We start from the raw sequence: 25,263 nt of genomic DNA on the forward strand, positions 1-25,263 counted from the left end.
ATAGAGACAGAGAGAGAAGTCCTCTACACATTTATTTAACTGTTTATTCCTTAATCATTGCCATGGCTTTTGTTCCCAAGAACTTGTTTTTTTTGGGGAGTTTTGGTACCATTGTAACTTTAGAAAACATCAGTACCACTATAATTTTTTTCCTTTTAGAAAATGGAGTAGCTTGTCTGTATAGAAGGAAGTTGACATTTAATTAGATTCATCACTGCTGGTAAGAATGTAAAATGATAAAATTGCTTTGGAAAAGTTTAGCAATTTCTTAAAAAGTTAAACAGCCTTTCCACAAATAGATATTAGCCCAATATAAATGAAGGTATATTCATAAAAAGGCATGTATGTGAATGCTCATAGCAACATTCTTTGTATAACTGAGAACTAGAAACAATCCAAACATGTATTAGTAGGTAAATGAATAAACAAATTGTGGTACATCCATTGGCTGGAATCATGCACAACAAGTTTTTTAAGTGAATTATTGGTAAATACAGCAAGAGTATAAGTGATTTTTTTCCAGTTCTAGGGCTTGAATTCAGGGTCTGAGGCTCTGTCCCTGAGCTTTTGGGCTCTAGACTTGTACTCTACCATTTTGAGCCACAGCTCCACTTCTGGCTTTTTGGTAGCAATTAAGAATCTCACACACTTTCCTTCCTGGGATGGCTTTGAACTGTGATGCTCAAATCTCAGCCTCCTGAGTAGCTAGAATTACAGATGTGAGCCACCAGTACCCAGCTTATAAGTGAATCTTAAAAGAATAGAGTTGAATGAAAGAAGGCAGACAAGAAGGAGTACATCCTATATGACACAGTTTATACAGTGGTCTAGAAAATTCTAGCTAATCAGTGGTTACCTGGGGTAGGAGGTGGAGTGAAGAAAGACAAGAAGGATTACAGATAACAGGAAGTAACAGATATATTTGAGGCAGAAGATATATTAATCATCTCGATGTGATGATGGTTTTCAGGTATATGTTAAAACTTACCCAACATTACATTTTAAATATCTGTATTGTTTGCATGTCAATTATACTTCAATAAAGTTGTTTTTAACTAGACATAATTTTCCTATAACATGAATAATATAAAAATAATTAAAAGATAATTATAGGAGCTGGGCACTGGTGGCTCAATTTTGTAATCCTTTGTATACAGGAGGAGGCTGAGAACTGAGGATTGCAGTTTGAAGCCAGCCTAGCAGGAAAGTCTATGAGACACTTTTTTTTTTTTTTTTTTGGTCTGAGACCAGGACTCAAACTTGGTATCTGAGGCTTGCTTTCACTCATTGGCTGGCCCTTAGGACTTGAGCCACACCTCCAAATCCTTGCTCCCCCTACACATACACTTATAGCCAATCAATCACCAAAGCTGTAAGTGGAGCTGTGCTCAAATGATAGAACACTAACTTTGAGGGGAAAACAAACGAACAAACAAACTCAGGGACAGTACCCAAGCCCGGAGTTTAAGCCCCAGGTCCTGCACACACAAGTATGAGATCTTTCTGACCTCAAGGTTATATTTCTCTGGACGAGTTGCACAATTGGGGTCTAGATAATTCTGTTGTGAAGCACAAGGTATCAAAGGAGACCTACAAACACAGCAGATAAAGGGAGATTGATGACCTGTAGGTGGCAGACATTGTGCTCCAGGTGACTTTGCCTGCGTCTTCCCCTCCCTCTAGCAATTCTGTGTGATAGATGGTAGTATCCTGTTTTACCGATGGGAAAGAAAAGTAAGGCTCAGAATAATCACATGACCTTCCCAAAGTCTTCTAGCTAACATTTAGCAGAGCAAGGATTAGAATCCAGGCCTGTCTGGCTCTGCTACCCCACCCCAGTATTTCCTTCTATACGGCCCTGCTGCTGGCCTTCTGCAGAGGACAAGCCCAGCTGGCTTCTCCCAGATTTCAGGGAGGAGAGGGTATTTGAAATGTGCCCTGAAAGTTAGATAGGGCATCCGTGGGTGTAAGCAAGCTGAAGAAATGTTTTCGGGCAGAGAGAATAGGAATTGTGGGAAGGAGCAGGAGCTTTAAGGCTGTATGTGGAGGGGCAATGGGAGGGGGAGGAGATAGATGGACCAGGCCTCAGCAAAGAGATTTCAAAACTGCACAATTCTGGGGAGGGTGGAGAGCCATGGAAAGACTTTTATAGGCCCCAGTATCAGGAAATCTAATCTTTTTCATTTCAGTTTCCCTGCTCATGGCACACATGTATGTGTGTGATACACTGAATTTTGGCTCAACAAATTAATAAGGGAATGAATGATGTTTAAGGTATAATCATCTGGCTGAAAGAATAAGAGAGTAAATGATATTCAAGATCTAGTAATCATGTCCTCATTGTGGAGGGATGTCTTCACTAGAAAGTATCTCTTTTGTTCTTTTTGACTTGCTTTGAATCTAGAATGGAGATACTTCATCTTGAATGAATTTTTTAAAAATGCGAGAGGAGGAAGGAAGGAGAGAGGAAGAGGAGAGAGAGGAAAGGAAAAACAAAACCAAACACTGCCTTATGACCCCCTCTTGGACAACATTTTTGAGCTTTTGAGGGAAACAAAACACCAATTTTGTTTTTAGCCAGAACACTTCTGGGACAGAACCATCTGGGGCGATGAGAATGAAGTTTGAGCTTACTACCCTTCCAACTGTCGTTCCTGACTCAGAGCTTTCTCTATGTTGTTGCAGAATGGAGGGCAAAGCTGAATACATTCTCCCTACAGAAACGAGATATGTTGGGGAAATGAAGGATGGCATGTTCCATGGCAAAGGAACCCTGTACTTTCCCAATGGGAGCCGATATGATTCCACCTGGGAAAAAGGATTGTCTTTAAAGGTGATCAGCTGGGGCTACAGAGGGGAGAATCACTGCCCTGGAGCCCTGCATCCCTTCCTTCCACTGGCTCTTGTTACCCATATCTTGATCTCCTAGGATTCTAGGATTAGGAACAGCCCTGGAGATGCCAGGAGTTCAAATCCTGTTATGCAACTTGCTATCTAATCTTGACTCGAGTTCTCCAAGACTCATACTTCTCATCTATAAACTGAAGACAATAGTCGTCTTAGTTACCTATTAAAACCATAAATGTAACTGCTCAGTAACAGTAGCTCACATCTATAATCCTAGCTACTCAGAAGGCTGGGATCTGGGGATCTTGGTTTGAAGCAAGCCTGGACAGACAAATCCAAGACTGTTATCTCCAATAAACCAGCAAATAGCTGGAAAGAACAGATGTTGCTTAAATGGTAGAGAGCCAGCCTGAAGCAAAAGAGCTTAAAGGACAACACCAAGACTGAGTTCAAGCCCCAGTAGCAGCACCCTACACACACACACACACACACACACACACACACACACACACAAATATAGTCAGTCTTAAATCAGCACAAATTTATTATCTTAACAGTACTGGAGGTTGGTCCACAGGTTCTGTTCCTTGTGGAGTCTCCCCAGGAGAATCTGTTTCCTTCACTTTTCCCAGGTGGTAGAAGCTGCCTATGTCCCTTGGCCCATGGCCATGCACCATTCCAATCTCTGCTTCCTGCATCACACCATTTTCCCTCCCTGTTTTCCTCATCATCTTGTCTTCTCTCACACAGAACTTCCAACCTCCCTCTTATAAGGACCTTTGTGATTGCACTGGCTACACCCAGGTAACCTAGGATCTTTAACTTAATTGTACCTGCATAGTCCCTTTTGCCATGCAGGTAATAGATCACAGTTCCAGCCTATATGGGCAACTTTGGGGTGGGGTATTATTCACACATACCCCCCACCAGCCTGAGTTGGTTTGACCGTAAGTAAGGCATTACACATGAGCTCTTGGCCAAGTTCCTGGCACATAGTAGGCATTCAGTAAATGTTACTACCACCATCTCTACTGTTATCATTATAAATCATCTAATCCAAAGGTTCATATCCTAGAATTTCTAGACCATGAATAAAATTCAAGGATCAGTGAGATCTCCTGACTTTACATAAAAAGTCTATGTTATGTGGGATTATGATTTTTCTCTAGGAAAAAGATTATAGCTTTCTTCAATCTCACTAAGAATGTATTGGGCTTGACCCATGACCTAAAAAATAAAGGCTAAGAAGCAGTTCTGGTTTTATGGCTTTGAGACTCTAAGCCCCAGGAAGGGGATGTGACTTGGCCAAGGTCACACAGTGAACTAATAGTATTGTGGGAATTTCCACCCATGTTTCCTGATGCACAAGCCAATGCAGTTCCTACATCCTGAGACTCCCTTTAGCACTAAAGCAGCAAAAGCAGAACGCACGTGTTTGGACAAAAGAGCCATGGTTAATGACTCTGACCTTCCTAGCTCTGATAATAAAAGCGTAAGAATAATGTCAATGGTGTATGTCTGTGTATGCTTGGTCTCCATAGAAACAGAACCAATCAGATATAGGTAGACACATAGAGCTTTATTTAGAAGAATTTGTTTTCTCACAGTAAGTTGTAAGCTGGATGACCAGATATCGTTCTGGACCAAACATGAAGCCAAGAACTAAGGAAGGCAATAGTATAAGTCCAGGTCAAAGTCCAAAGGTCTAACAAACAGGAACACTGATGGTAAGAGCAGGAGAAAACAGATGCCCCAGGTCAAGCACAGAGCACAGAGTCAGAGTGGTCCTCATTCTGCTTTTGTCCTATCCAGGCCCTAAGGGATTAGATGCTGCCTACCTGCACAGGTAAGGGTTCTTATCTGTACTCGGTCTACTGATTCAAAAGCAATCTCTTCCTGAAATACCTTCACAGAGGCACTTAGAAATACTTTTTATCAGCTATCTGGGTATCCTTTAGCCCAATTAAGTTGCCACATTAAGAAAAAAAAATTTTTGGTCGGTTGTGGGACTTGAACTCTGGGCTTGGGCATTGTCCCTGCACTCTTCCGCTCAAGGCGAGCACTCTACTGCTTGAGCCACAGCACCACTTCCAGTTTGCTGGTGATTTATTGGAGATAAGAGTCTCACGGCCTTTCCTGCCCCAGCTGGCTTTGAACCCCCAATCCTCAGATCTCAGCCTCCTGAGAAGATAGGATCAGAGGAATGAGCCACCGGCACCTGGCTTATTGCCACATAAAATTCACCATCACAGTATACTAAATGTTTTACATGTACCATCTCATTGAATTCTAGTCATCTGTATTAAAAACACAATACCCTTATCATTACTGCACAAATGAGGAAACAGGACCAAGAGAGTAAGCAGGTTGTCTACCCAAGTTCACATCACAGAGAGTTGGCTTGCTCTGTAGCAGTCTTATTTTTATATCCATTCCCTAGTCATCACAACCATAGCCATTGTGATAGGTCCCATAATTGTCCCAACAATAGCAGGTAACAGTGAGAAGCTACCTCTTCTCTTGATGCCGACCTTCTTGACAAAAAGGCTTCAGCTTCTACCAATGTGGTGTGTTCCTTGTCTTCCAGGGAAATTATACTTTTGCTGATGGCCTGAAGTACGACGACAAACACTGGCATTACTGTGACAGTTATGACCGAAGGTTTTACACAGAGATCTGCTATGGCTTGAAGCCTTCAGGTATCCAGGCCTCCCCCTCCCTCACCTTTTATTCATACCTAGACTGAAAGGAAACCAAAGGCAGTTTCAAATCAGTGCCTGGAGCTCACAGAAGGAAGCCAAAGGAGAAGGTGGAAAGGAGCAGATGTAACAGAATACAGAAAAGCCAGTCCCCACATCTTAGATCCATTGTACTAGCCGGGGAACTGTGGACAAGGGAATTTACCTCCGTTTCTCCCCTTCAAAAGGGGGTGAGGAAATGGAGATGTGGTACAAATGATAGAGCACCAGCGCTGAGTAGAAACAACAAGCAAGAACACAAGGCCTGGAGTTCGAGCCCCAGGCACACCCAAAAAATTAACCAGCGGCTCACACCTGTAATCCTAGCTACTCAGGAGGCTGAGATCTAAGGATCACAATTCAAAGCCAGCCAAGGTAGGAAAGTCTCTAAGACTCTTATTGCCAATTAATCACTGAAAAGCTGAAAGTAGAACTGTGGCTCAAGTAGCAATAGAACTCCAGCCTTGAGCAAAAAAGCTAAAGGACAGTTCCTAGGCCTTGAGTTTAGGCCCCAGTGCCAGCACAAACAAACAAAAACCATCTACTTCTCAATGTCATTATCAGTAAGATAACTTACATCAAGTGCTGGTAGCAGGCACAAAGTATTTGATGGCTGTGCTTGTGTGACTAGAATCCTAAAAATACACAGGCACTTGAGAAAGAGGAGTGGGAAGAAGAAGGAGGGAGAGACAGACAGACAGAGAGAGAGAGAGAGAGAGAGAGAGAGAGAGAGAGAGAGAGAGAGAGAGAGAGAGAGAGAGAGAGAGAGAGAGAGAGAGAGAGAGAGAGAGAAACAGAAGCATGGGTGGAACGTGTTAGGTTTTTAAAAAGAGGTAGCCGAGTAAGAACTGCACCATGCACATGGTATTCAGGTAAGGGGTAGGTTTATTCAGTAGACCTGCTGGGACCAGGCAAGGTTGGCACTCCATGTGGCTGGGAAAGAGAGAGAGCTGGGAAATAGAAAAGAGAGAGAAAAGAGCTAGAAAAGAGCAGAGAGAGAGCATCTGGGCCTGGGCTAGGCCTTATCTAGGGTATGGGTGGAGAAAGGTGTGGCCACATCAAATTCAGATGTGACCTCAGCAGATGCAGATGTGACCTCTTCCAGGTGTCCCAGTTGCCTAGGTAACGCAGGTACTGGGTGGAAACTTTGCTGCGAGGAGGGTGGAGTCTCCTAGCCATCCAGGAGCGGACCTTACATTACCTGTGTCTGTCGACCCATGCTTTCACTAAAGCAGAGCCTCTCGAAGGCAGCATGATGGGCTTTCCTGTACAGTCTGGCCTTGCATCTCTGAGAGGAACATTGGCCTGAGGCTTCAGTGAGAGAATGGTTAGAAAGCACTTGGCCTGGAAGAAGTACCTGGTAATCATTAGCCAATATACACCAGGAAAGTTAGGTGTCAGGGTTAGAGAACCCACTGCTCGGGATGCTGAGCAGTGAGCATGGCACCACCTGCTCTATGGAAATCAGTGTTCCAGCTGAAGAACAGGGAATGATCACATCTCTGACTGAAAAGAACTTGAGACGTTGTTTATTCCAGCTTCTCCCTTTACTCAGGGAATGAGCATTCCAAGATACACACATGGGGTACATGACCAAAAAGGTCCACTGATTCATTCCCCTTTCCTAGGAGAAGGAGTCCCAGAGTCCCTGTCTTGGGGCTGAACTCAGACCCTCTCCCCCACTGATGTGGGTACTTAGCACACAGGTCCCAGAGCCTGGTTCCTAGCTGGATAATATGGAACAAGTTATCTGACCGCTCTGAGCAGAGCAACTTGCTATAAAATGGAGCCTCAAGGTTGTTCTAAGGAAGAGCATAATGCCTGGCCCATCATAAACTCGTAATAAATGGCATGCGCTTTGGTCATTTTGGAGAGAATCAAGGGTTCCTCACCACGTCTCTGTCACCCGACCATTTCTTTTTTATGTTCTTCCTTATCTGGGCTCTGCTTCATAGGATTCCTGGGGGAGACAGCAGGGCACACATCTATTAGCCATTGCCATACTTTGGATGATGTCATTGACCTGGACATGTTCCGCAAGTCACCTGGTCAACCTGGACTCACCCTCTGGGTTTCTCTGACCCTAGAACCTATGCCCTTTGTCATGGTGTCCCAAGACATGGGGAAGAAGATAAGGTCTGCAGTGCTCACAGATGCACTTTTAGACAGCTCTTCTATGGATCCTCTCTTTTTCGCTGAGCAGGGAGTGTGTTGTCCATCAGGGAAGCCAGACAGTCACATTAGCAGCCAGCCAAAGGTTGACCTGCCATGAGCACTGAGTCTGGATGTAGCCTTGGAGGTGAACTAATTGTCCATTATGTCCTTTCAAGGTATCTCTCAACTCACCAATATGGACCCACCTAGAAAAATCCCTGACGGCAATTATGATTGTGGAGATGGCTTCTACAACCCCATCACAAGGATTGTCAGGGACTACAGGGGCCGCTTCCTGAGAAATGCAGGTAAGGTCTCACCTCACCTGACCCATGTGAGAAAGACTGTGCATGTGCACATGCTCATGTATGTACCTGCTGAGAAAGAGGCCTGCGCAAGTAAGACACAAGTTGGTTATCTGTGGGTTTCACTATTTAGGCTTCAAGCCTGCCAAAGGCCACAGAGTGAAGTCAAGGACATTCACAATCTCACTATGATACTCACACTTACTTTTTCATGCATTCTCCCATTAGGATTTAATGGACCCTCTACTGTATTCTAGAGTCTATGCTTGACACTAGGGGTAAAAGAGGAAAGCTAGACACAGCCTCCTACTCCCAGTGCTCACTACCCTAATGTTTCCCTTTCCTGGACTCCCCATCACCCTACTAGGGTACCAATAGCCATGCATCTTCTTCCCAGAAAAATATACATACACAAGTACATGTGTGTCACACACACTTCACTTTGCACATTGTCTTTTTTTAATTTTAATTTTTTTTATTGTGAAAATACTGTACAGAGGGGTTACAATTATATGGGTAAGATAGTGAGTACATTTCTTATCAAGCATTGTAGCCTCCTCCTGCACATAGTCTTTTTTTTTAATATAATTTTATTGTTATTATTAAGGTGCTGTACAGAGGGGTTACCATGTCATAGGTAATGAGTATGTTTCTCTTTTGGACAATGACATCTCTTCCTTTCCTTTCTTCCAGTTTCCCCCTGCACATAATCTTAAATGATCAATGGAGCCTATAAAGGTTCAGGTCAAGAAACTGCAATCAGAAGGAAACTGCCAAGTAGACTGGGATGGCTGTAGTAGCTGTGGAGAAATATTGTCCCCCTCCAGGGAATTTACTTGGTCCGTCCATGAGAATCAGAAAGCCACCTTTTAGCCCAGCACTTGTGGCTCATCTTTATCATCTTAGCTACTCAGAAGGTTGAGATCTAGGATCATATTTCAAAGCCAACCCTGGGGCAGACAAATCCAAGAGACTTCTCTCCCATTCACAAGCCAAAATCTGGTACTGGAGGTGTGGCTCAAATGGCACAGAGTGCCAGCGTGAGCAAAAATGTTGAGGGAGAGTGTGAAGCCCCGAGTTAAGCCCCAGTACCAACACACACACAAAAAAAAGTAAAGCAAAGCAAGTCATCTTGTGGCCTGGCACAAGTGGGAGCTATTATAGGCACATGTAAACACTGGTCCACGTGACTTGGCTCATGTAGAAAGCTGCTCTGCACAACACTCATTCTGCTGGGTGTTCACCAGCTCACTGTAAAGTTTCTTGATCAAACAAGCTAAGGAGACGTCACATCAAATCATGCACAACAGGTCTATTTACCAAAGGGTTTCTAAGGGCAGGGCCCTTACCCTGCTAATATGCTTTGGACATGTCATTTGTGGCTCTTAGTTCCACTGTAGTTAAACACCCATTTCTGTCATTACTTGTTTAACATCTGTCTTTCCCACTAGTCTGTCATGTCCATGTGAGAAGGGACTATATCTTGTCTCCACCTGGGGCTGTCAGAGGCCAGTCGCAGTGAGGACGACAGAAAGAGCTGCCTATGAGCTCGGCTAAATGGGCCTTAGAGAAATGCCACTGCTGAGCAACACTGACGGGAGCCACAAGCTCCCTGGCAGCCATTAACAGGTGCCAGCGGGCGAAGCAGGCATGTGCTCCACTTAGTTCTGATCTCCACACAGCAGGGCATGGTGCAAAGGTTCTGGTGGGGCTGTCCAAGCTTCCACCTGGCCCAGCCCATGCTTCTCATGCTCAGAATGCTTTTCTAAAAGAACATGCCTGCCAAATCCAAGTTGTTGGACCTACATTTTAGAAGATTCCTTGCTAAATGAATGTGAGGGAGAAAAAATTTCCCCACTATGTGAATCAGGCTGGCCTCAAACTCTTGTGCTCAAGCAAGTGTGTGTGTGTGTGTGTGTGTGTGTGTGTGTGTGTGTGTGTGTGTGTGTGTGTGTGTGTGTGTGTGTGTGTGTGTGTGTGTTGGTTCTGGGGTTTGAATTCAAGTCCTGGGTGGTGCCCCTAAGCTTTTTTGCTCAAGGCTGGCACTCTACAGCCTCACTTCTGGTATTTGGTGGTTCATTGGAGATAGTCTCATGGACTTTCCTGCTCAAGCTGGTTTTGACCCTTAATCTTCAGATTCCAGCCTTCTGAATAGCCAGGATCACAGGCATGAGTCACTGGTGCCCAGCTGCCTTGCCTTGAATAACTGGGGTTACAAGAATGTGCCGATGCACTAGGCTTGCTGTGAGAATTTACGTCCATCCTTCTACTCATTACCAAGGTTTTGAACATTTACACAATGTGCCATGGGACTTGGGCAGACATATTATCTGAGAATGGGTGTCACGCCTTTAGCTAATAGGAATATTTTACATCAGGACCTCATGTACATGTAAGCATATACAGATGTGTATCCATGTACTATGGTATTTCCTATTCTGACCATTGTTTAAGTGCTGGTTGCCACACACTAAGTGGATTTCACAATTTTCATAAGAATCTGGATCAGCCATTGGTAGAATCCTGCATAGATGCAGCCTTCTCTGAGCCACCTCTCACCCTCCACTGCACTAGACTCCCTCCACCAATAGCACTTAGCAGGTGACAGTGGAGGAGCTGCCTGAGAACACGTGACTGTGTCTGGCTCCTCACTGCCCTCCCCCCCCCCCCCCCCCCCGCATCTCACACAGGTCCACCACGTTGCAGCTGATTATGTTTGTAAAAGAAAAAGTGGGCAGGCAGAGCACCTGCTTGCAAGTTCTCCATCATTTTTACCTGATGGCTCAAACTTCAATACCTGGCACACAATAGACAACTGGGAATGGGCAGACTAATGATGAGAACACCAGGCCAGCCTCAGCGTGACGGTGACATTGGCTCTCACACCCATTCCAGTTTCACTACAAGTCCAGCTATCTTTCCAATCCACCTTACTGCTTCCCATGTTGAAGTCACAAAGACACAATTCCTATGTGTCTCTGATTATATAAAATAATTTTTATCAAAATGAACTCTGAAAAATGGAAACAAGAGATGTTTTTCTCTTTTTTGTTTTCTTTTCTTTTTGTCTTGTCTGTTCATCTGTCTTTAGGAGCATAAGGGGAGGTACAGAAATGGGCAAAGGGTGAACAAATGAAACAGTGGTACTCACTGGACATTAAGTTGAAAATGACCTATACAACTTGTGGGTGGGGAAGGAAGGGGAAAAGTGGGAGAGCTGACATTGTCCAAAAAGAAAAGTACTCTTTACCTGACCTATATAACTGTAACGCCTCCATACATCACCTTTCTAATAACAGACACAGCTAGTGTATATTCTAAGCAGCACAGCAAACATAAAACAGAGACTGGTTTAGAATCTTCTGCCCCACAGGAGGCTAGAGAAGTAGAAGAGGTTAGAGAGATGGCATGTGGTGATTGAAAACCCAGGGCCTGGAACCCATACCTCTGACTGGCCTCTAATTCTGGATCCACCTCAGACCAGCTGTGTGATTATGGGTAGGTTACATTTCTTCTCAGAGCCTCAGTTTCCTCATCTGTTAAATGAACATTCAAGTAGTTCCTATTTGCAGGATAGGAAAATAAATTAGAAAAAATGAGGTCAGGAATGCATTTAATACATAACCCAGCACCTGGCCCAAACAGGCACTCAGTGACTGATAGTCACTTACTCAAGCTGGAAGAAAGAGCAGGGAGGTGGGCCACTGACAATTGTGAAACTTTTCTGGGTCCTGGAAAGCAGAGAGGTCTTCAGAAAGATAAATGGGATTGGATGTGCTGGACTTTCTGCTCATCAGGGTTTTGCTTGGTAAATGAAATGCTACAGGGAATGTGGGGGCTGCTGACTCTTGGATGGCATTTGGAGTCCCAGTCTAGCTTTGATGGTCCACTCTCCCTTCTCTTGTCTTGTCTACCTCTTGTTCTAGTCCATCTGGGCTAACTGCCATCTGTTGGTAAACACAGCCAGCACTTTGTACTCTCTAATGTCGCCCCACATGTTTCAAGCACAGACTGACCTTCTTTCCTTTCTCTGCCCATCACAGTATGCCTCATCTCTCAATGCCTCGCACAAAACAGGAGGCCACAAGTCTTTGCCTATAATCACTGAAGTCTGCCATGTGGCTCCACCTGTACACCTACAGCTCAGGGAGACAAGGCTGGGGGAAGAATGCCCACTGGGGAGGAGTCTTAAGAGGTGCCAGCTTATCTCATCTACTCTTTCCAAGTGTGTAATTTGTGTGAGCCACCATTTGTACCATGAGAACCTGGTTTCAGAGGGATTACTTGTTTGTAATGAGTGACAAAATTAGATTCCAACTTGAGTATTGCTTCAGTCCATTGTTATGATGTGAATAGGGGTAGCATTCACCTTAGGACCACGTATTAAAGATTTGGTCCCTAGACAGTACTGTTGGGAGTTACTATGGTCCTTGATTAGAAGGTGAGACAAAGGATAGGGTGGAGGGGATGGGAGGTCTTTAGGTCATTGTGAGCATGTGTTCTAAGGGGACTGTAGAACTTTGGTCTCTCTCAGTCTCTTTGCTTGGTTTTCTGGCTATGATGTAACAGTTTTCTCTGTCTTGTGTTCCTACCATGGTGTACAGACCCCACTAGAGGCCCAAAGCCATGAGGCTGTCAGTCCTGCTCTAGAACTTTCAGAACCAGAACTGAATAAGTCTTTCTAGTTTATAAGTTAATTTTCTCAAGTTTTTTGTTACAGTAATTGGAAGCTGACTAATGCAATGCACAGTTCTTTCCATTCTTCTTGTCAGTTTTATATACCAGTTTATCTTGTACTTGTAGCTCTCCTCTCTTAGACTGGGGTGGGCAATCTGATTCATTGTTGTCCCTCTACCAAGCACAGCTCCTGGTACCCAGCAGAAGCTCAGCAAGCTTCCCAAATCAACCAAGGGACTACTTTACAGTATTAAGACAAAAACTCCATAATCCCAGAAATGAGATGCTACCTGCTTTGAAAAGGGGTCCTTTATATACTGCGACCCATATAGAAGCATCTGAAAATATTTGGAATAATTACATTTACTATAATGGGAAATGGGGAAATCCAGCCCTGTGCCCTTCCCCAAGGCATCCCTTTCATTCCTCCCAGGAAAGATAAGCCAGAGCCATGTTGGCAGTTTGTAGATGTATCTCTTTCATGTAGCTGTTGCTCTCCTCAACATTACCAGTAGGAATCATTTGCAAAACAACTGTACCACTAATCCTTCCTCCCTCCCCCCAATTAATGATACCCCATGTGAACGTCTCAGATGAAAGGCGCATTATTAATATTCAAAGAAAAAAACACCCTCGTAACCATTTTAACATGTACAGCTAACAATGAACTAAATTTGCTTTGTGGAAGACAGAGAGTGAGCATCCCAAATTAGTTTATGTAAAAGCTGAAATTCTTCCCCGAAAGGTCTCAGTACCATCCTCAAAGAATATCCTGATCATCAGAAATGCCGTCAAGATTCCCGCCAACATTATCCCCTTTGTTGTCTGAAATGTCGAATCAAGCACATCTGGCAAGCGTCCTCAAGCTCACAAATCTTTCAAACAGCGTCTAATTCCCAATGGTGAGAGAGAGAACGCCACTGCTCTTCAAAATAGCACCAACTTTCCTTCAATCAGAAACAATGGCTCTGGCTTCTTAAAAATATCGCACACCAGTGATTATTTGCAGAGAGGGTCCTTTTGCTGTTTGAACCTGTGGGTTCCTGACAGAATTTAAAAATCAAGACCATATGCCTCATTTGGATACACGCTGGGCTCAGTGGGCAGCGGGACGAGGGGTGTGAATTGGACATCTCAAGAGTGACCTGGCTTCTGTGATTGCAGGACTCTGGGAGGTGTTGGCTGCCTTCCCCAGGGTGAGTGAGGAGGATCAGGAAGATAATGGCAATGAGAGCTGACATTGGCTAAGCAGCTACTGACTGTAAACCAGACAACCCACCAAGGAAGAGGGGAGTCCTTGTGTGGGCTGTGCTTGACAAACGAGGAAAGTGAGGCTCGGGAAGGTCAAGGGAATTCGGCAGGAGGAATGGGATTCATAGCCTTCCAAGGTCTTCCTCTTTCCCTCTGCCCAGCCAGCTCTAAGATCATCTGTCCACAAGGGCATCAGCGGTACCCCCAGGCGCTGGTGTACCTGCTGTGCAGCCACCTTTAGAAAAGGGTGACATTTAAACTGCAGGGTGAACACTGGGGCATGAGCTAAAATTTCTGTAGTCATTGTTTAGACAGTTGAAAACTGGAAACATCCCAAATATCCACCAGGAGAGGACTGGATAGGTAACATACAGTGTGTTCTTATAGTAGAACCCAAGGCAAGCATTAAATATGGTAGCAGAAGGTCTGGAATGTAACTTAATGGAAGAACACTTGCATAGCATGCGCAAGGAGGCCCTGGGTTCAATTCCCAACACTGGGGAAAAAATATATAGCAGTGGATCTATTGATATGCAGACATGTCGATAGTTTACTTCGAGTGAGAAAAAGCAGGATGATGATAATAACCAGCATTTCCTGCATGGTAACTATGTTTCAGGTACTAAGCATGTGCTATTTTGTCTCATCTCATCTAATCCTCACAGTAGCCCCATAAAACAGTCATCTTTATTATTCCCACTTTACAGCTGATGGAACTTGAAGCATGGTGAAATGCCTTGCCCAAACTCAGCAGGTAAAAAGTGGCACCTCTGAAATTTGAACCCAGGCCTGGCTGGCTCCAAAGTGAAAGATGTCACTTGAGCTGGTTCATTTCCTAGGGAAAGAAAAAGGAGATGGGCAGGGGAGGGAGTAAAAGTGGGAGAGAGGGAGGGAGGAAGGGAAGGAAGAAGGGAGGGACGGAAGAAGGGAGGAAGGAAGGAAGGAAGGAAGGAAGGAAGGAAGGAAGGAAGGAAGGAAGGAAGGGAGGGAGGGAGGGAGGGAGGGAGGGAGGGAGGGAGGGAGGGAGGGAGGAAGGAAGGAAGGAAGGAAGGAAGGAAGGAAGGAAGGAAGGAAGGAAGGAAGGAAGAAAGGAAACAGCCCAGGGACATAGAGTATTTACCCAGTAAGTTATACTAGTGGTTTCCTTCCCCCAGGATACTTCTCTTTCTGTTTTATTACTCAAAAACTGGGCAATGATCAAGAATTTTTCGATGCCTCTAACACAGCAAGCCTCTGTTAATCTTGAAGCTACTGCTTTCCCTAGACAAGTGAGAAATCTAAGACCAAATCACCTCCCTGACTCCACACAGCCTGTCTGTGGTAGAGCTGAGTCTGGAATCCCAACTTCCCGCTACCAGCTGCAACTCAAAAACCCAGGCTACCTCTTCCCGGTGCCTCTCTTGAGCTCTCTGCAAAATGGCCGAGTGAGTCTTCAGCACAGCCCCCTTCCTGCCATCATCTCTCCAGCGAGACAAAAGGCAATTTACCCAAATGTTATAATCACCTGGAGACTGGCACGCAGGGGCATCCCTGCTTTATCTGTGGTATTGTTCACAGCCGAGTAATGAAGGCTTTGTGGAGGGATAATATCACACTCGTAACTGCCAAATAAAATGCCCGCACAGAGCCCACGTCTCTGCCAGCAGACTTGGGCATCTGATAGAAGCAAAAGGGGTAGGAGGGAAGTGGGGAGAACTGAAGCCGCCTCTAAGTCAGGGACTCACCACATATCCGTCCTTTGAGAAAATTCCTCCTAGCCACTGTGGAACAAAAGAACCAGGATTTGAACCCAGGACTCTCTCAGAGCAGAGGCCATGCTCTGAAATACATCATGGACTTTTCTGAGTCAGGAGCCTCTCTGAGAACTAGGTTAAATTATACAGTCTCTTCAGGAAGAGAGAATTTTGCCTACCACAGGGAGAATCGGCCACCTGGAAGCTATTCATAGACCCCTTGAAGATCTTTGCTCTAGGAATGACCGCCTATTCCCACTGGCCAACCTCCCTGAAATGTAGAACTGTCCAGTGCCCTTCTTTCTCCCCACCCCAACTCCAGAGGCCCTGGAAATTCCCCCTCTAACTTAGGATTAGAATGTCCCTAGGATTCTGGTAACAATGTGTTCCCCACCCCCAGGGTCACCTCCTGGAGGCATCCAGAGGACACAGCTTCCCCTTCCCTGGCCGAGTCAGCTGAGGACTGCCTAGGCAGGGTTTGTTTTGTCTCCTTTAATAGCAGTGGCACAAGGTCAGAACTCACAGGCGGGAGCCTCACCTCTCTTCCTCGGCCCACGCTATGGAAGCCAGGGTAGTTGGCGGAAGCCACTGCCCCACCTCACGTCCCAGAGAGGCAGGCAGGGTTTAAGACAGGATTTAGACTCATTCAGAACTGCAGTCATATATCACTGACTCAACTTCTCTAAGCTTCTGCGTCCTCATCCAAAAAATGGGGGTAGCAAGAGGACCCATCTGATCGGTTTGCGAAGACAGACGATTCAGGGGTTGCTGCTAGGACAGTGGCTATGCCCCTCACTCGTCACCTGGGCCTCTCAGTGATCACAATGATAATTACCCCCCCCCCCCAGGGTAAAAAGCTGAAAAGCAAGGACCAGCTTAACTCCACATCCCAAAGGAGGAGCCAGTGTCACCCTGGCAAGCTGCCCCCTGGCCTCCACCCACCTACTTTTGATGCTGATTTCAAGACTGAACTGGCAGCCCATGTTTTCCTGATCTCCCTGCCTAGCCCTTGGCATTATCTTCTGATGTGGGCTCTGTCATTCTCATCTTTTCAGGTCCACTTAATGCCATCGGCCTCCACTGAACCCGTGTACACAGGGATCCATCACATAGGGACCAGACTCAGTGCCTGTCCTTCTAAAGCCAGGGCAGGGTGGGAGGAACAGATGCACAGTGACAGTCAGCCTAACTGATGACTACAGAGGCCCTCAGAATATATCTCATGAATTAAAAATAATAATAATAATAATTCACAAGCAGGGAAGAGGTCAATACACTTCTGTTTTCCCCATGATGTCTGTGTTAATGTTTAATTTGACATATCAAGTATGAGATTCTTTCCCCAGTAAAGACCCTGCAATCATTGTGCTGTGGAGGTGTAGAAAAGAGGGTATGTCCCCAGTGTCACTGAATGATATCCCCCGACAGGAAGTGCCAGGCTAGGCCATAAAGGGTGAGGAAAGTAAGAGCATGGGCAAAGGCACAGAAATAATCAGGGGCTCTGTGTACTCAAACAATGTGCCGTACCTAAGATTTGCTTACCATAAGCTAGAGGAGATGGAGACTTCCTTCAGCTAGTGCTGGACAGTGAGACTTGACAGGTATGTAGGAGTAAGTTTGAGTTGTGCATTCAAGGAAGAGAGACCCAGCAAGACATCCTTGAGTGATGTTTGGGGAGTGGAGTTTCCATCCTTCAAAGAGTGATCAGCAAACACAGAAGCTGTAGAAAATTTTCTCAGAGGATGGGTAACATCCAGGAACACACCTTGGAAGACATTCTTGGGCTCTGTGCCCACTCACTAGCCGGGTGAGTTTGAACACATGCCCTCTCCTCTCTGAGAATGCCCATCCCCACTAGGAGACAGAGATGATAGAACTAACATAAAAGATTGCTGTGAGGATTAGAGTGACTTCAGTGTTCCACGAAACTATATTTTCTTTTCTTCTCTTTCTGCTGGTTCTGAGGCCTGAACTCAGGACTTCCTGCCCTTGCTTGTTTGCTCACAGCTGGTGCTCTACCACTTCAGTCATGCCTTCAGTTTGGTACTTTGCCAGTTAATTGGAGATGGGAGTTTTACAGACTTTTGAGCCTATGCTGGCTTGAAATTACAATCTTCCAGGCCTCTACCTCCTGAGTAGCTATGTTGACAGGTGTGAGTCACCAATGCCCAGTTTGTCATGGGCTTTTACCATCTCTCCTGGCTGTCCCCACTACCCCAGCCTAGCTCAGGCCTCAGCATATGTCAAGTGCAAAATGGGCTCTGAACTGCTAAACCCTCTTCAGCCCATTGTCCATATGCATCCAGAGAATAAAGGCTATGAGGTCAGGCCAAGAGAGTGACCTCAGCTATGGCTTGTGGCTTTTCTGAGTGGCTAGGAATCGTGAATGTGGCCGGTGATGGTGAATCCAATTATTAGTGCTCAAAAAATAAAAGTGGGAAGGCAAGAAGAACAGAAAAATAAATGGTGCTGGTAATTTTGCTCCCCCCCTCCATTCAGTACACACTTGCTTTCGAGAGAGTGTGGGGTCCATGTCAGTGGTCCCCATCATGCCTCCTGTACCAGGAGGGCTGTGTTGCACAGATGAAGGTTCTTGTCTTTAAGGATCACTATTGCCTATGAACACAAGACAGTCATTCATCCGGACCATCATAACAGGACTTGTTTTCTGTCCCAACAATGTCACAAAACTGGGTTTGTTGCATGGAATGCGGTGTCCTTCCAGCACAAGGTCTTCCTAAGAGATTTCCGAGCTTCAGTATGACTCTAGTAACGTTCTCCCTTCCCCACCAATTAAGATCTCACAGCTCCATCCTGCTGTGCCTTCTGAGGGGTGTTAATGAAGACATAATGAGGTCATCATGCAAGGTACCCATGATATATGCCCACAGAAGAGCTTTCTAACACCAAAAGCTATATTTCCCAAATCATGCCCCACGAGAGCCCTAAATCCTGTCCTAACTCTAGCCTGAGACACACCACCACAATCATTTCACTATTTTGAAACAAAATGTAATCACATTCCCACATTAACTAGATTTTTTTTAGTTAGTGGGGAAAGGTGGCAGATTATAATCATCCACTATTTTGATTCCTTGAATTCAGAGAGTCAGGTCACATAGGAGAGATGATATTCTGATGAGAGAAACACAGGAATGAGTAGCAGGATGACAGAAAAGCATGGAGAAGCAGAAGCAATAGATAAAAGCAGCAATTCCCAGCTTCTTAGGAGTGAGAGGAAGCCAATGATACCATCCCAAGAGAGGTAAACTGTTGGGCAAGACCTGAATGCACTGAGACCTTTATGTGATGTATGTTTGCTGACAGCCTCTCTAAGTGATGACACTCCCACTGACACCACCTCTTCTGCAAAGAATTACTGTAGAGTACCTGTATACAGCAACCCTGGCAAGTAGAGTGCAAGTCCCTCAGTTCTTCCTCAGGGCTCCAGTCTGCTCTCCCCATCCTGGGGTCATCCAGAGGCTTGAGTACTTTCTGCTCTGGGAACCATACAATAAGGGGCATGTGAAACAAGGGAGAACATGCTCATCCTCTGTGAAGTCAACAGAAGATTCCATTGCACATAGAAGGGAATCCTCCATTGTGAAAGCAGCCCAGAAGCTAAATAATAATAATAATAATAATAACAACCATTATGCAAGAGACTCTAGCTTGTTTGCCTTGATCTGAGCCATGCTGGGAATCAGGCCCAATGCCCTGAGCACTGCTGAATGTTTAGCTACTGAGCCATACCCCACAGTTAAGTGATGAGAAATAATACCTTAACAGAGCCCCTACCCTATCCTGCAGGACCACTGAGCCTATTTCAGCCAAAAGACAACAGGTAATTAAAACTTCCAACAAACAGTATGGCCTCTCAATGTAGAAACACAAGTAATATGAGAAAACATGGAAGTAACATATCTCTCCCCAAAGCAAAGCTGATAAAATTTCAAATAACAAACTCAAAACAACAGTGATAAAAATGATCAGGTACAGAGGAGACATCTGCATGAGTTCAAAGAAGATGTAAGTAAACAGCTGAATGAACAGAAATAGAATTCAAATAAACAGCTGAATTAATTAAGGAAGACAATGCAGGATATGAAGAAAAAACTAAAAAAAAAAAAAAGACAAATTCTAGGGGGAAAAGTAAATCTGAAATCCTGGAAATGCAAAGCTCAATAAACCAAATAAGACTCAACTGAAAGCCTTGCTAATAGGATGGAACAAGTTGAAAACAGAGCATCCATGGTCAAAGATAAACAGAGGAATTAAATCAATCACAGACAAAAAATACAGAGAAAATATGAACAGAACATGAAAGACCTCTGGGACACCGTCAAAAGACCAAACCTATGAATCATGAGTACAGAAAAGGGAGAGAGATACAAAGTATAGGCTAGAAAACATGCTCAAAACATAACAGCAATATTGAGACAGACAGGGTCATCCAATGTCCAACAGGTTTTCAGAACACCAAACAACAGGAAATACTCTTAGATATATTATAGTTAAAAACACTGAATAAATATAACGAAGAATATTGAAAGCTGCAATTGAGAGTCACTAGGATATAAAGGCAAACTCATTGAGTCTTTAACCTCCATTTCCTATATGGAGAGCAGGAAATATTTCTCTCTTCCAATTCCCCTTACTTTAATCATACTATCCTAAAATATTTCCTTGCTAAAACTTAAAAAAGACTTGGAAAAAATTGTATTTAGTGAAGGAAGCCAGACCCAGAGACGCACAGGTTGCGTGGTTTCCCTCATTTGTGATTGCTAGAATGTGCCTATAAATCCAAGCGGTTATAAATGAATTAACTGAAGTATAATAGACTCTATAGAGAGCACAAATAGGATAAGTTTTTAGAAAGACTAAGTCAAAGCCCAACAAAATAAGTACCTGGAAATGGGTACTTTCAAGAAGATGGGGTGGGGGTGGGGACCAAAGGGAGAGGGTGAGAATAATGAAGAGGGAAAGGGGATAGAATGGAGGCAAGAATTCATTGTAGTTACCACAGAATTGAGAAATAGAAAGGAAGGGAGGGGTCGAGGGGGGGGTGAAAATGTTGAAGTGATGACACAGATCAAGATGCATTATGTGTGTGTGTGTGTGTATAAATATATATAAACTACTTTGTCAAATGTCAAAATTCAATATATAACCTAAAAATTAAGAAAAGTGAGAGAAGGGAGGGTGGGTTGTGAGGGGTGGGTAAGAATGTTGAAAGGGGTGACATTGATCAAGAGGCACTGTATTCATAAACTGCTTTGTTGAATGGCAACTCCTTTGTATAGGAAAGAGAATTAAAATATACTTTTAAAAAGGAAAACACATCAGAATAACACCAGATTTTTCTCCAAAAATTCTAAAAGCAAGGAAGCCATGGAAAAAAGAACTGTCAACCTAGATTAATGTTTCCAGTGCAGCTTTTCATTAAGGGAGAAATAAAAACCTACCTTTATAAATATGGATTTTTTTTCCTTAAAAGCATCTTTCGAGCTTTTCTTGGCCAACTGGCTACATGTTTTTAATAGTTGGTGATAATTTCCCAAGAGTTGTGTGCATATTAGAGAATTCTGGCAAAAAATGAGAAAAATCAAGCCTGTAAATAGGGCTCAAATGTAATAATATTGTTTTGATTTCTAAATGTAATAATTAATCAAGTCTGAATGCATCAATTATAACATGTATTAATCTCAGTTTTGCAGTTTCTCTTTTTGGTATGTTAGAATCAATCACTTTTTCCAAGTCTATTACATCTGAATAGGCTTTGATGAGCTCATGGGTGCTTCACGCTAGGCCTCTGAATCCCAGTGGGTGAGGTGGGATTGTCCTACTCCACCTCCAAGCTCCAACCCAGCCCAAGAGATGTTGCTGTACAGGGAACGCCAACAGCAGCCCCGAGGCCTCCCACCTGCTCTGTGGCAGGCTCTGCCTGGGCAATGACCTCTCCGTCAATATTGACAATGCTGTGGCCTTGGCCTCTGGCCAACTCTGCCAGAAAACTTCAAAGCCTCTTTGTTGTCAGGAGTTGTGACAGGGGTTCTGGGGTGTGGACACCTCATTTTGGCACTGCCTTAGCTTTTTCTCTACCACCTCACATGTCCCTGAATTTACGGCAGGACTGTGGGGTGGGTACCTGCCTACAAACAAGGATCCTGATTTGCCATGCACCAACATCACATCTTCCAAGGATATTCCTTGTCCATGCCCCCCCCCTGAAAAATTGAGCACCCCATGATAGATGGCCCCTGGCCCAGCCTGGCCCAGCCCCTGCATCCACTGCCAGCCCAATTGACTGAACAGGACTTACTCTGCAGGTCAGCAGTATCTCCTCCCTCTGCGTGTGATCACAAGCACACAGACTTCAAGTACTCTCTAGACATAGGTGTAACACAAACCACAAGCATCCTGTGTGTGCAAAACACCCCACATGTAGCCACGTGCATGTTTTCACACAGCTTTACACTTACATATATGTGAGAACTGGATGGAAATAATGCATTTGTGTGTGCACACTTGTAGCATCACTAACTGTGACTAGCACCAGAGCACAGTCAGTCCTCCCTTCTGCCCTGATAAAATGAAAATGGCAAATAATTGCACCCCCTAAGCTTCAGCTCCCTTATCTTAAGTGGGGGTAACACTGTCACAATGAGGAAATACAAATAGAGGCATACACACACACACACACACACACACACACACACACACACACACACACACACACACACACAGAACTGGACCCTGCTAGATGCTTGGCTGCCAAGGCTAGATACTTTGTTCTTTCTGGAGCTCCTCCCTTTCTCAGGCCTCACCCCAGCCCTCTCACAGGTGGGACCTGTATAGCAGTGGTGGTCACAGGAGTGCCCTGCCCAAAGAAGAAGCAGAACCTGCAAATAGGTGCCCAGTGACCCCGATCTGCTTGTTTGCCTTCCCTGGGTTCTCCTGCTTTGGCTTGTCCTTCTGGTTTTGAATAAAAACGCATGAGTTGAGTATGACTTTTGATCCTTACAATGCTGATCCTATGCACCCCTCTTCTCCATCCTTCCGGGAACGTAGTGACCTCCTTAGGGATACCCTCTTGCAGGCATCAAGTCTGAGAATTAAAAGACTCATCAGAATGATGACTTCAGCTTCCACTTCCTGGATGCCCACCAAGTGCTACTCTTCCTGGCTCACAGATCCGCCTGGCTCACAGACACAGTAGCCTAGTTCAGAGATGAGGAGAGACTTGTTCAGAACAGCCCAGCAAGTTAGTGACCCAGGCCTGTCTGGCTCCAGAAGTCCCACCTTACAAAGAGGACTTCTGGCTTCTCTTTAGGTCTTTCTAGGCACCAGAAACTGTGCTAACCACTCCACAGGACCAATCTGATTTGGCCCTCATGGCAAACCTTTAAGGCAAATGCATTTGCAGCTGAGGAAAGGAGGCCCAGTGAGGTGTGAGGCTTCCTGCCTGAGGTGGCAGCAGAGAGGTCCAAAGTCAGTGCTCTTGCTCTTGCACCATGCCATGCCACCACCTTTCCTCTGATTTCATGGGTAGCTGCTGTTTCCTTGCAACTATCCTAAGCCTTCTAGGATCTCTTCTGCTCCTACTCCAATATCATGTTGACCTGCAGACTGCACCCTCAGGACCTGGGCACAGTTCAGCAGGCCCCGCACAGCTGAGACCTATGCAGGATAGCCCCTCTTCATCTCTGCTGTGTGGTAGGCCCCAGGGCAGGCAGGATTTGAGCTCCTTGCATGTGGTTAATGCTCAAATATGATTCCTGACAACCCAACCTCTTATGAGCAGTGGAGACGCCTGATCTATGGCCTCAACACACAAAATGCAACGGCAGCCTCAGACCTGCACTTGCCAAATGTCTTGCCAAATGTCCCCTCTGGGGAGCTCCATTTGCCTGGGGAGTGGAAGAAAGCCTTTCCTTTTGTCTAAATCCCACGAGGTAAACCTATTACTGTTTTTGTTCTTTTGCCTGTCCTGGAGCTTGAACTCAGGGCCTGGGCATTCTCCCTGAGCCTCCTTTGTGCTCAAGGCTAGTGCTCTACCACTTGAACCACTACACCACTTCCAGCTTTTTTGAGTAGTTTACTGGAGACAAGAGTCTCGCAAGGACTGTTCTGCCTAGACTGGCTTTGAACTGCGATCCTCATATCTCAGCCTCCTGAGGAGCTAGAATGACAGGAGTGAGCCACCAGCGCCTGGCTGAACCTATTACTTTTATGGTCCCAAGTTTACATTATTCATCCATCATGTACTTAACTAAATGATTTTTAAGTGCTGGGCCCTCATAACACGGCTTCCCCAGACTGATGGGGCACTATAACCAATATCATGTCCCTGGCTCCCCTTATCAGGGAAGGTTAATGCTAGGCAGGACCAGTGTAGTGACATGGGAGACAGGCAGGAAGGCAGAGGCCAACGCACACACATTCAGAGTAGCCCTTAAGTCAGGAAGACCACATTCACCAGATGACTTCAAACATACTACCTTTAGTGTTCTGTAAACTTAAAACCTTTTTGAAAAAAAATCCTGGAGTAACACATTCAATATTTGTTTGTGTTAAAATCAGTACTTTTGAGCTGGGCATCAGTAGCTCACACTTCTAATCCTAGCTATTCAGGAGGCTGAAATCAGAGGATCACAGTTCAAAGCCAGTCCAGGAAGAAAAGTCCATGAGACTCTTTATCTCCAATTAACCACCAGAAAACCAGTAGTAGCACTGTAGTTCAAAGTGATAGAGTGCTAGTCTTGAGCATAAAAGCTCAGGGACAGCACCCAGGCCCTGAGTTCAAGCCCACAAGCAACCCCTCCCCCCAAAAGGCAATAATTCCTCAAGTGTAAATGTTTCAAGTATATCTCAATTGGTACCATCTTATTTAGGTTTTTCTTCATTTTTATATATCCTAGAATCCAGAGATAGAAAGTACCCTGGGCTTTTCTGATGTTCTGAGAGACACTGCACCTGAGCTTGGTGCTGGAAGGGAAGGTACCCCCATGCTAGGCAGGGAACATGTACAAAGCTAAAGAGATACTCTCCATGCATATTTGGACAAGTAATGTAGCTAAAGGTAGTTGGATTTTACAGTGTGAGATGAGCTGGGGAGCGGGGAATCTGGAGGGCCCTGAAGTCCAGGCCAAGGGGTCAGACAGTCTTTCTGGAAAGGTTTCTTAACAAGGGAGTCTGGTCAGATTTTGGGGTCTCTCATAGCAAGTTCATTTCCTTATTTATTTATTTATTTATTTATTTATTTATTTTGGTCAACTTTGGGGCTTGAACTCTGGGCCTGGGCGCTGTCCCTCAGCTCTTCAGCTCAAGGCGTGCACTCTACCACTTGAGCCACAGTACCGCTTCCAGCAAGTTCCTCTTCTACTGAGGAAGTTCAGTTCAAATTATTCAAGAGGGGTAAGGCATATGGGTGGCAGCAAAGTCACTTCCAAAGCTTCCTCCCCCCCCCCAGAATAAAGACATCTTTCAGTGCAACAAATGGAGGTAACCCTGAAGAGTGCCCCCAGGGGGCTCCTGGCACCAGTCACTGCTGCATCT

At 44.9% G+C, this 25,263-nt stretch overlaps 1 protein-coding gene across 3 annotated transcripts in view; it reads left to right on the forward strand.

Moving 5' to 3' along the window:
• Morn5 (MORN repeat containing 5) overlaps nucleotides 1-25,263 on the forward strand; it is a 33,311-nt gene that overhangs the window by 2,478 nt on the left and 5,570 nt on the right. Inside the window, exons 2-5 of one of the 3 annotated variants that reach the window (XM_070006209.1) lie at nucleotides 2,686-2,833; nucleotides 5,435-5,546; nucleotides 7,916-8,047; nucleotides 10,735-11,033. In XM_070006209.1, coding sequence (XP_069862310.1) covers nucleotides 2,686-2,833; nucleotides 5,435-5,546; nucleotides 7,916-8,047; nucleotides 10,735-10,754 — 412 coding nt within the window. In that variant the 3' untranslated portion in view covers nucleotides 10,755-11,033. Of the gene's footprint in view, nucleotides 1-2,685; nucleotides 2,834-5,434; nucleotides 5,547-7,915; nucleotides 8,048-8,737; nucleotides 8,770-10,734; nucleotides 11,034-25,263 lie in introns of those variants that run through there. The other 2 variants (XM_070006218.1, XM_070006198.1) reach the window with 2 other exon arrangements.

This window comes from Dipodomys merriami, unplaced genomic scaffold (assembly GCF_024711535.1).
Source record: "Dipodomys merriami isolate MVZ:Mamm:240054 unplaced genomic scaffold, mDipMer1.0.p SCAF_11, whole genome shotgun sequence".
NCBI lineage: Eukaryota > Metazoa > Chordata > Mammalia > Rodentia > Heteromyidae > Dipodomys > Dipodomys merriami.